Source organism: Rhinopithecus bieti, unplaced genomic scaffold (assembly GCF_001698545.2).
Source record: "Rhinopithecus bieti isolate Rb0 unplaced genomic scaffold, ASM169854v2 scaffold_11944, whole genome shotgun sequence".
In the NCBI taxonomy this organism is placed as follows: domain Eukaryota; kingdom Metazoa; phylum Chordata; class Mammalia; order Primates; family Cercopithecidae; genus Rhinopithecus; species Rhinopithecus bieti.
Window position 1 is genome coordinate 4,805,317 of NW_016807378.1, and position 12,003 is coordinate 4,817,319.

At 45.6% G+C, this 12,003-nt stretch overlaps 1 protein-coding gene across 2 annotated transcripts in view; it reads left to right on the top strand.

Annotated features, from left to right (window-relative positions):
* GALNT18 (polypeptide N-acetylgalactosaminyltransferase 18) overlaps window positions 1-12,003 on the top strand; it is a 359,386-nt gene that overhangs the window by 235,113 nt on the left and 112,270 nt on the right. For both annotated transcript variants that reach the window (XM_017881607.1, XM_017881608.1), the window contains exon 4: window positions 11,470-11,653. In XM_017881607.1, the coding sequence (XP_017737096.1) occupies window positions 11,470-11,653 (184 nt within the window). The remainder of the gene's footprint in view (window positions 1-11,469; window positions 11,654-12,003) is intronic.

Below are 12,003 nucleotides of genomic sequence, written 5' to 3' on the forward strand. Positions count from 1 at the left end.
CAGAGAGTTTAAGTCTTATGCCCAAAGTCATGGTAAATGGCAGAGCTGGGGATTAAATTGAGGCCTGTCTCTCCCTAAGCCTCTGTTCCTACTGCTCTACTTGACATATTTCAATAAAGAAAGAAAAATGGGAAGGGCAGGAGAACACCTGGGTTCTGCTTTGTCACTGGTCCTTCATGGAACCCCTCCCTTTGAGAATCCATTGCTGGAAGGTGTTTTGAAGCAGAGAAAAAGGGCCTTCCACCTCCGTACTGACAAGATCGGGCTGGGGTATAAATACATGTGTGAAGCCTGCCGGGTCTCCTGAGTCGTGAATCAGCCAGGGTGAGGCCGCTGGTCACACAGTCTGAGCAGCAGTGATTTGCAGAAGTATGGAGCTGACATACAGCCTGTGGGAATCTTAACTCTTCCCTCAGAGGATGCTTGGAGCTGCCCTGGCAGGAGTTGGAGCTCAGGGCCTGAGGTTGGCCCTCACTGGTTGCCTGGTGTATGTTTTCTAGTCCCCTGTGTCTGTGCCCCAAGGAAAAACCAGTCCCCTTCTAGAGCTGCAGGTGAGGAAAAGCTTCCTACAGAAGCTGAGCTGGGTCAGGGGAGGCAAGAAGAATGCACCAGGCAGAGGTAGCAGATAGTTCAAGGGCATTCTGGCAAGACTGAGCTTAGTGCATTTGGGAAAATGACAAGCACAGAGTCTTGCAGAGAAGGCTGGACCAGGATGTTTGACCTTGTAAGCCATCAATTGGTGGTGGGGACTGGAGGTAGGATGGTGGTGAGCACACCCTAGAGTGATTACTCTGGCATTTACAGGAGCTTAGACTCATGGGATCTCAGAATCCTGGGAGTTAGTATTTAAGAATCAGAGACTGTAAGAATTCCAGAATTTTGAAATTTTGGATTCAGATCATCAACTCTTGGGATCTCAGTCATGAGATTTTAGGATCATCAGATTTTTGAGTTCAGCAGCATTCTAAACTCTAAGCCTTGCACAAAAGGAGAAGCCAGCACCAAAATTCAAGTTGGCCTCTGGGTTAACTACCAAGGGTCACTGGACCTTCCTGAGTGCTCACACATAGGATAGGAAGACCTGGGCCTGGGCCTTCTGGAATTCCCTTTGCACAGTGGGATGTCCACACAGCTCATTCTCAGTTCTGATATCACCTGCTATTAAACACTATTTGCCAGCAATTCCCAGGGCTTTGAGTTCTTGGCACACCCTCCCTAGAAGCCCATGGGAGGACTCTTCTCAGTACTCCTAAGCTGGAGGAGCTGGGGCTAGAGCAGCGTCCACTCCTGCCTGGACACAGCTGACATCAGTCACCCATCATGGCATTTTTAATAAGTCCTGTGATTCCTGCTGGGCACCCTCCTTAGAGTAGCAGGAGTAGTTCCTGCCCTGTAAGTAATTTCACAGTGTTTGGTCCATTGCCCCACCTTTACTTTACAGGAGTGTCCTCCTCACACAACCCCAGGAAGTACAAAAGCGAGCTGGACCTTTGCCAAGGTCATTTAGTCAGCGAAGACACTGACTTCTATTAGTTCATTATTCTCATTCCCATCTGCTAAATTACTCAAGGTGGACGAATAGAGAGCACGGAGTTGTGGCCCTAGGGGAAGAACTTCTGTTGTGCCTGAGATGCTGACTCCTTCGGAAGACTGCTGGACAGACTGGAAAAGAGCCAAGTCTTCAGAGGCAGGCAGGCCTGAGTTTGAATCCTGCTCCTTCCTTACCTTCTCTGTTATTTGGACTATGTTCTTTAAAGTCTCTCATCCTTGATTTTTCCCATTTGCCATTTGAAGATAATAATGAAGTTATTATCTTCAGGTTGCCTGGATTTGCTTTTCAGCTCTACCATCTTCTAGCTCTGTGACACCAAGCAAATCCTTTAGCTTCTCTGGGCTGTGTTTCCTAATCTATGGAAGAGAAATAGTCATGATACCTACCTTGAGTAGCATTGTGGTTGCTGAGAGTTCTGAATGAGTAATATATGAAGCAGGTTTAGAGCAGTCCCCAGCACCTGATAAACTAAATAAGCATTGGCTATAGATATTGTTTGCAGGGTGGTAACGAGGTGAGGGTCTTAAGTGGTGCCCATCATATGTGCATAATATATCATTGCTGAGTGAATGAATAAAGGATGGACTGATTTGAAGTGCTGAGCACAGCACACATTATGTCGTGTAGGGGAAGGGCTGCAGGGACTGCAGCCTTTTGGCCCTGAGCGTTACACCAGCGCTGGGGCTGACCTGGACTATCTGAGCTCATCATGCCCATCCTCACCCAACTCTGCACATCTCTTCCCAACTCAGACTCAGTAGCATCAGGCTGGTAGCCCAAAATCAGCAATGGTGGAAGCATTTATACCACAGGCAGTGGCAAACATTAGAAATCAAGGTTTTTTGTTTGTTGTATTTTTGTCTTAATTTGAGAGAGAGAGCAAGAAAGGGAGACTGCGTTAAACTTTGGTTAGAACCCAACACATTCCTAACTGGCCAGGTAAACATTTTTCTATCACCTGCCACAGTCATCTTCAGAGACCAGTTTTGACCATTTTTTTTTTACAGGATACAATATCTTAGGGAGAATAAGACATTTTGGCACTGGTAAGAGGGTGTTTGTGGGTTTTGAGAGCCTGGCTTTGGAAACCCTGCTAAATTTGGAGTGCATATTCCTTATGGGTTTTGATGGCCATGAATGCCCTGCTGTGACACCAAAGAGTAGACTTTAAAACAGATGGGTGGGGCCTATTAGGTGGTAAATCTGGGACTTTCTGTAACTTGATAAGGCTGAATTAATGCTTGCAGCTTCCCAGGAAGATTATAACACTGTGTGCCTGAACCCTGTAGCCTGAGTCAGGGAACTATTTAAGGCCATTCCAAATCTCCTTTAGTATCAATCGACTTTGAAGAAGTGTAGCTATTAAATGAACTGGATAGAAGTGCAGCTGTTAAGTGTAGCAGACAGAAGAATGAACCTCGGGGAAGACATTTGTAAACTGCGCAGGGTTTGAAAGCTTGTCTGGAGTGATCTTCAAGACAGAGGAATACACACAGTGATGCTGCCCAGAGCTCTCTGGAATCCCAGCTGCCCAAGTCAGGCTCACCATCATTCATCAGCAGGACCATCTGAGTTGTGAGCCCCGACTCCAGATTCTCCATGGAGGTGGGGACGGTGACATCTGTCTTTATTTAATTTTTAGCTTCCCACTTGATGTGATGTGGATGATCAGCTAGGTTTGACAACCATTGCATCCTTATAAATAATCTCTCTTTTAAAATGTGTTGACATAGTATTTGTGTTTCAATGGCCCTAAATGGCTTCAGAGGAAAGCCAGTAAATCTTCTGATCTGAAGAAGACAAGCCACTTTTCACTTGGAAAGGAGTAAACACACTTTTAATCTTGAAATTAGCACCATTGGAGACAAGCAATCAATTGCACTTGTCAGTGGGAGGTAGATTAGTGGGGGTGTGGGTGGGGTGTTCACAGTCCCCTCCTGGGCAACTGGAGGCATGGGGTGGCAAAGCTATAATCCAGGTTGGGCTTTGAGGAACAGCATTGAGCTAGGTAGGAGGGGTGTGGCCAACGTGGGACAAAAAGCCATGTTTAGGACAGTCCCCAGCACCTGATAAACTAAATGAATAAGCATTAGCTATAAATATTGTTTGCATGGTGGTAACGAGGTGAGGGTCTTAAGTGGTGCACATCATATGTGCATAATATATCATTGTTGAGTGAATGAATAAAGGATGGATTGATTTGAAGTGACAGCTGGGAAATGACAGGGGACAGTCCAAAACATCAGACCCAAAGATGGTCATACAGAGAATCGAAAAGCAGCTGTAAAGGGAAGGACCCACAACTGAGGGCAGCAAGATGGAGCCAGTGAGTTTGGAAGAATGAAGAGAAAAACTACCTAGGCAGGTGTGAGGAAGCCTTTTTCAGACTGCATTTATGTCCTTCTGTTAAGGGCTGGAACCACACATATTTGGGAGGAGGTGCCTTTTTCTACTCCATTTTAAAGCCCACCTTTTTATTTCAGTTGTAACCAAGGTTGGCCGATCCATCAGAATCTCACCAGGAGATCTTTGTATGAAATTCAGATTCTCTGGCCCCACCCCAGATCTACTGAATCAGACTCTTTGTTGGGATGGTGCTCTGGAGCCTATGATAAACAAGCTGATTCTTATGCAGGCCAGCTTCTTATTCTTGGGAGGCAGGATAGAGTGTAGAGGTGGAGTATATGGACTCTGGGGACAGCCTAGTTGGATTTAAATCCTGTCTCCACCACTTGCTACCTGGATCACTTTGTGCCTTAATTTCCTTGTCTTCAAAATAGAATGATAATAATAGGAGCTATATCCTAGGTTTGTTGAAATGATTAAATGAGATAACATACACCAAATACTTAGAATAATGGCTAGTATACTATATTTACTGTTATTTCTTTTATCCAATTAATGCAGAGATTGAGAAAAGAAAGAAATAGGATCAATATTTTGAGTTTAAGCCATCATACACACATCCATACATAAAGAGTTGAAAGTGTAAATGCTTTCAAGAACCAGGCAAGTGCGAAGCAATTGGTGGGACCCATGGTGAGTTGGAGTGTACAACTGTCTTAGTTTGGCTCTCCCAGAAGCCAGGGAGATCCTGAGAAAAGATTTGGGGCCAAGCCATTTATCTAGTAGATGATCCTAGAAAACTGATGAGAGAGTGGGGATGGGAGACAGAGAAGAGAAGAAAGCTAATACCATGGGCATCAATGACATGGTACTGCTGTGGGGACCTGGACTCCATCATCCTGGGAAACACCAGGAGACTCAGAGACTCTGCAGTGTCATCCCACCTGAGAAGTGAGGAAGCTGGATTATACTCATTTCCTATGTCTGTTGTAATGAAAGTACCACCATCTGGGTGGCTTAACCAACAGATATTTTCTCATGCTTCTAGAGGCTAGAAGTCTGAAATCAAGGTGCCAGCAGGGCTATGAGGGGGAATCTGTTGCATGCCCCTCTCCTAGCTTCTGGTGCTTTGCTGGCCATCTTTGGCAGGCCTTGGCTTAGAGATGCATCACTCCAGTCTCTGCCTTCCCCTTCACATGATTTCTTCCCTCAGTCTGCATCCAGATCTACTCTTTTTATAAGAATACCAGTCATACTGGATTAGGATCTTATCCCACTGCAGTATGATCTTACCTTAACTAATTATATCTGCAATGACCCTATTTCCAAATAAGGTCTCATTCGGAGGTATTAGGGTTTAGGATTTCAGCATATGAATTTAAGGGGATACGATTCAACTCACCCATGGGGTATTCATGCCCGAAATCTTCCCCTGAACTGATTGACAACTACTTCTGTAGATGGTAACTCCACAGCATTTCCTACTTCCTCTCCCTCTCTGCTATGGGTTGGATGTTTGTCCCTTCCAAATCTCATGTTAAAATTTGATCCTCAGTGGTGGAGGTTGGGCCTAATGATAGGCATTTGGGTCATGGGAGTGGATCCCTCACGACTAGATTAATGCCCTCCCTGGGGTGGTGGGGAGAATGAGTGAGTTTTCCCTCTACTGGTTCCCATAAGAGCTGATATAAAGAGCCTGGTGCCTCCCCACTCTCTCTTGCCTCCTTGCTTACCATGTGATCTCTGCACATCCTGGCTCCCCCTCCCCTTCCACTGTTAGTGGAAGCAGCCTGAGGCCCTCACCTAAAGTGAATGCTGACACTATGCTTCTTACAAAGCCTGCAGAACCAAGAGCCAAATAAACTTCTTTTCTTTGTAAATTACCCAGCCTTAGGTATTCCTTTATAACTACACAAATGGACCAATACGCAATTCCTGTGTCTCTTCTACCACATGCCTTTTAGACATCCAGTAGCAGGGAAATTCCATAAGGGCTGTGTCTTAGTTTGAGCTGCTATAACAAAGTCCCACAGACTGAGTGGTTTATAAAAACAGGCGTTTTTTATCTCAGTTTCAGAGGCTGGGGGTCTAAGATCAGGGTGCTGGCATGGTCAGGTCCTGTTGAGGGCCCTCTTCCAGGTCACAGACTGCTCACATTTCATTGCATACTCACATGGCAGAAAGAGGATAAGAGCGCTCCCTGGAGCCCCTTTTATAAATGCACTAATCCCATTTATGAGGGCTGCTGTGGTTCAAGTATTTCCCCTGCAAAATTTAGGTGTTACCAGTGTGAAAGTAGTAAGAGGTGCGGCCTTTTCAGAGGTGAGTAGGTCATAAGGGCTGCTTCCTTGTTCATGAGATTAAGGCTCTTTAAAAAGAGGATTCTTGAAGCTTTAGGCTAGCTTGCCCTCTGCCTGCTGCCACTTGAGAACACAACAAGAAGGCCCTTACCAGACACCAAATGCTAGCACCTTGATCTTGGGCTTCCCAGGCTCCAGAACTGTGAAGAAATAAATTTCTGCTCTTTGTAAAGTACTCAGTGTCAGGTATTCTTAGTTATAGCACTACAAAACAGGCTAAGATAATAGCTCCACCCTCATGACCTAATTAATCTCCCAGAGGCCCTATCTCCTAATACCATAACATTGGGGGTTAGGATTTCAACATAATCAATTTTGGGAATAAATAAACACTCAGTCCATTGCAGACTGTCTTGTTTACAGTTATAATCACAGCAACTAGATCAGTACCTTGCTGAGGTATGATCAAGGCATGCCAAAGATGATTACTCCATGAAAGGACTAATAGTAAGTGTATTAGTCTATTCTCACACTGCTACAAAAAACTACCTGGGACTGGGCAATTTATAAAGAAAAGAGGTTTAATTGACTCAGAGTTCCACATGACTGGGGGCTGGGGAGGCCTCAGGAAACTTACAATTATGGCAGAAGGTGAAGGAGAAACAGTCACCTTCTTCACAAGGTGGCAGGAGAGAGAGACAGAGAGAGAGAGAGAGAGCAAGTGTGAGCGAGTGCAAGGGGAAGTGCCACACTTTAAAACCATCGGATCTCATGAGAACTCATTCACTATCATGAGAACAGCGTGGGGGAAACTGCCCCCATGATGCAATCACCTTGACATGTGGAGATTACAATTCGAGATGAGATTTCAGTGGGGACGCAGAGTCAAATCATATCTGTACGTGCTCAATATTTGTTGAATGAATGAGTGAACTCTCCCTTCATTTCTATGTCCACAAAACCTAGAGAAGATGTGTGAAATGCTCATCTGAACCTTGAGGGAGAGATGAGGAGCTCTGCCCAGTTCTCTACAGCAAGCCTAGGAAGGCAGTTTTACAAAATGCCTGTGCACCTGCCTTCCAAAGAGCAAAGCCCCATTAGGCATCAACTTTCAGATCCTTTAGTTTCCTTTATGCATGAGATCAGAGTGTCCCATTAAGTGCTTAAATCAGATTAACAGCCTCTATGCCAGACCTTTCTGGCTCAGCCTGCTAGTGGTTGTGGAGCCAACCACTTTTTATAGAAGCAGTGGAAGGGGATAGATAAGGAGGGGAGAAGGGCTCTGTTTGACCACACTGGTGAATCCCCCGTCTTTCCTTGGCATCTAAGTCTGAAGAAATGAGAGCTGGCAAGCAGCCTGCCCTGAGCAGACCCTGAGAGGAGGCTCCCTGTGGGGATGTGGAGAGTGGCCTGTGACCTCCCAGGAGTGAGTGGTGTTTCATCACTGCTTCTGGTAGTGCTGGTTTACAGAGGTCCCTCCGATGTCAGGAGATCAGGGATTTGTGGACAGTAGGAGAGAGCTGAAGTAGCAACATAAGCAGGATGACACCTGGCCCCATGCAGGGTGCAAATTGTATTTCTCTGTCAACATGGGCTATCAACAGCTCCACACTGGCTCTAGATCTGAGTCACAGCAAGCAGACTCCCTGCCTCCTCTTTCTCCAACACATTAAAACAAGCACAAAATATACCTTCCCTTTTCCTTCCACAATTATGCTCCTGTCCTAACCCACCAAGATACTTTATTAAATATTATTTATAGAAATTTAAAAAACAATTAAAGATAGCTTGCATAGGGAAGAAAAGGTAAAAGTCAATCAGGTTTTAAATTTGAACCAGAAAATTAAAGGTTTAGCAAAGATAGGGCAGCCAAAATCCTGATAAAATCTTTGTGATTAGTCATTATATTTGTCTTTGAGCTTCCTGGCAGCCTTAGCAAGAAGGCAAATATGATGGGCTGGGTACTTGTGTTGGGACGTAAGAAAAAACACAAGTTCAACTCCAAAAACACAATTTGGAGCTAAGAAGTTCTGAGAGATATTACATGTGAACGTGCATGTATGTTTGTTTATGTGTATATACAATAGTTAATAGTCAATATATATAGTATACAATGGACAGTGTCTTGGAAAACAGTTTTCCAGTCAATGCAGAAGTACTTTTGAGATAGTTCTTTCTTGCTTTGGCACCTAACAAAATGGAAAGAAAACATGAAAACCTAATTAAGTAAAGGTACTTTGCAAAGACAGAGCCAGTATCATCTAGGGTATTTCAAGGCATTTTTTTTCTTCTTTGTTTTCTTTTTTGGATAGCAGTTGTTTGGTTGGGGCTAAGAGAATTCCCTCTTCTAATCAGCAGCACATGTTTGGGATGCAGCTGACTGCGGATGGAATTTTTTACTATCTGGTCCACCAGAAGCCTTTACTCCAGCTCAGTGTTGACAGAGCTCAGAGGTACAAAGGGGCAAGTAGCTCCTATAGGAAGCAAAGATTTTTCATCTCTTGCTGCCACCCCTCAAAGCTCATTCTTCCTCTGACTGCATTTCCTGTGCATCAGGAGTTCACAATCTTATTTTAACCCCAGCACGAGACCAGAACAATAGACAATGTTTATTATAGCCATTGTGTATAACAAACCATTCCAGAAGTTATGGTGTGAAACAACCACTGTCCATTGGCCCAGAATCCTGCAATAAAGGCTGGGATCACTGGGCAGCCTGCCTCTGCTCTACACAATGGCTCTCCTGGTCATTTGCGATCAGCTGGTGGCCCGACTGGGGCTGAAGGATCCACGAGGGCCTCACTCACCTGTCTGGGGCCTTTGTGGGGTGGCCTAAATGACTGGGCTGGGGAGGAGCCTGGCTGGAGCTTCCTTAGTTAGGGCAGCAAGAGAGCAAAAGCGAAAGGCTGGAACTTGCACAGGGTCCCTCCTGCTGTGTCTTGCTGTGTCAAAGTCCAGCTCAGACAGTGTGTGAGGCGGCCACACAAGGATGTGAATTTGGAGAGGTGAAATTCATGGGAGACCATTTGGTAGCAATCGTCCTCAGCCTCCTCCCATCAATACCTTAGTCACAGTAGGTATTGACAGGAGTCAGTTGGCAGGAGTCTCACCCGAGGGTTGAGGAGGCAGAGAAGGAGACAGGTATCCCTCTCATGGGGAAGGGAGGGAATTTATATCAGGCCATTTGGTACTAGCCCAGTTCTCACTCCAAATTCTGTACACTCAGCGCTTAACTGCCCCCATCAAAAACCCAAATATCAGACTTTATGAGCTCTATTTAAATTTTTCAAAAAGGATATATGAGGAATGGACCTTGAAAGTGTAAAACAGTAAATGTTTTAAGAAGCCTCCTGGCAATGGTGCTTGAAGGCCTTGTAAGTGTGAGACACATTGAGTTAATGCTGCTCCATGGCCAACATCCTGACATTTGTGGGACAGTGGCCTCCTCAGGCAGCTGCAGCTATCAGAAATCTTGAGGTCATCTTCGTATGGACTGCAGTGAGATATACAACATGTCAGTGGCAGCCCAGAAGTCAGTCAAGTTTTCTCCAGGCTGGAATGAGGACACTGACAGCCCCCACCAGCCCTAGCTTAGGACAGGAGTCACACTGTTTAAAAGGATTACTTGAATGACAAGAAAGGCCATATGCTCATCACTTTTGCAGAAGCTGGAAACCTGGAAGGGCTGGATAAGAAAGACATTGGGTAATGAAATCGGGGGACAAAAACATTTTGACATCCAAAGAAATAGTGGAAATCTTTAGAAAGGCTGATTAAATAAAAGTAAACATAAGATTCTTTGTTATCACTCAAAGCAGACACCCATATGTGCACACACACACACAAGCACTTGCACGTGCACCTGCATCCACAGAGATGGGATGGAGGAGGCCTGACTTAGTAGCACCATGTAAAAATAATTTGTAAGTGTATGTTAACAGTAAGCTTAATTTGAGACAAAAGTAATCAAAGTTGTTGTGACTTTAGATTATATTAATAGGAACATAGATTCTAGATTAAGGGAGGTGATTTGTTTCTTCTATTCTGTATAGCCCAGTTTACTTTAGAAGTATCAGGTCAACTTCTGCATAATACGAAAGGGTTCGAGAAAAACTAACTTAATTAGAGGGAAGTTCAACATGATTAGAGAATTTGAAATCATGAGATATGCGGAAACGCAAGGAGGAACTGTAGATATTTGACCTAGAGAAGTCCTTAGCAAGGACTTAAGAATGGGCTTCAATTCTAAAGCGTTGTTATGTGGAAAGAGGGACTTGATCTGTCTTCTGTGTCTCCAAAATAGGTCCCATTGGACTCATGAGTAGAAGACTGAGGGACCCTGGCATTTGGAGGTCAGAAGAAGGAAGAACATCTAATAGTTGAAGAGGCCCTCTAAGGAATGGATTGCATAGATTTCCCTTTTACTGCAGGGGATGGATGATCACTCATCAGGCAGACAGAGGAGATTCACACCTTGGGATGATGCTTGGTTCAAAAGGAACTTTAGAATTCTGTCCAACCAACTATGAGGGCTGTCATGGGCTCTTGCCTTAGCTGCTGTGGAAAACATAATGAATGCAGCTGCACTGCCCTCTCTTGCTGAGGGGTTCAGGGGCTGCTGCTGAGGCCTGTTTCTGTTGCTGCAGGCCTCATTTGCAGTTATGAAGAAACAGAGGCATCAAATGCTTAGCCAGGCCCAGGACCATAGGCAGCAAACCAACACCAGCTGTTCACATGGGCACAGCTCCTGGCCATCCACTTCCTAGAAAGATGGAGATCCAGGCAGAGAGTGGATCCTGGGCTGGGGTCTTGGCAGAGGGAGCTTCCCCTGGGGGTTATAGGAGCACCGATGGAGATGGAGACCACTAAGAGGGAGGTAGCTGCACTGATGATGGCTTTTCAAGTCACTAGACTTGGTTTGAAAGTAGACTGTGCCACTCATAAGCTGCGTGATGCTGGAGAACTTGACTAATTCTTTTGAGCTACCATTTTCCCATTGGTTTGTTGTGAAGATTAAATAGACCATGTGTGCAGTGTATATGACCCTGTGTATTGCTGAGCCTCAGGAAATACTGTATTCCCCTCTATGTTTCCCTTCAAAACTAAGCGGTGCTGGCCACTGCAGGGACCACTGAAGAAGACACAGGGAGGGGAATGGGCCCCCCAGCCTTTCTCTGGGGGTCAGTTCACCCTAAAAGAGTGACTGTTGTGATTGCCCCTTCTGCCTCCTGACCTCCCTCCCATGCTAAGTCTGCATTTTCTCCCTGACAGAGGAACTGAAGGAGAAGCTGACTGAATATGTGGACAAGGTGAACAGCCAGAAGCCAGGCTTCATCAAAGTCGTGCGTCATAGCAAGCAGGAAGGCCTCATCCGCTCCAGGGTCAGCGGCTGGAGGGTGGCCACTGCACCTGTGGTGGCACTCTTTGATGCCCACGTGGAGTTCAATGTGGGCTGGTAAGTGCCCCTTGGGAGAGGAGGAGGAGTCCCAGTGGGATCCAGGGCTTCGGCTCCAATAGTGCAAAGCATGCTGGGATCTTGGTCATAGCCTAAGAGATAATTCTGGGAATGGGTGAGATGTGGGTGTGTGAGTGAGCCAGGCAACAAGGCTGGACCTTTAGAGTTCGAGGTGTGGTAGAGGGGAGGGGGTACCCAGGGGTCAACGGGTCAGCACACAGTGCTTAATAGGCATGGTGACATCACATGTGGCTCTGGCTGGCGGGGTCATCAGGGAAAAGGGTACATGCTAAGGGCAAAGCAGAGAGTGCCCGGCTAAGGACAGGGTTCCAACACCTAGGAAAGGAGAG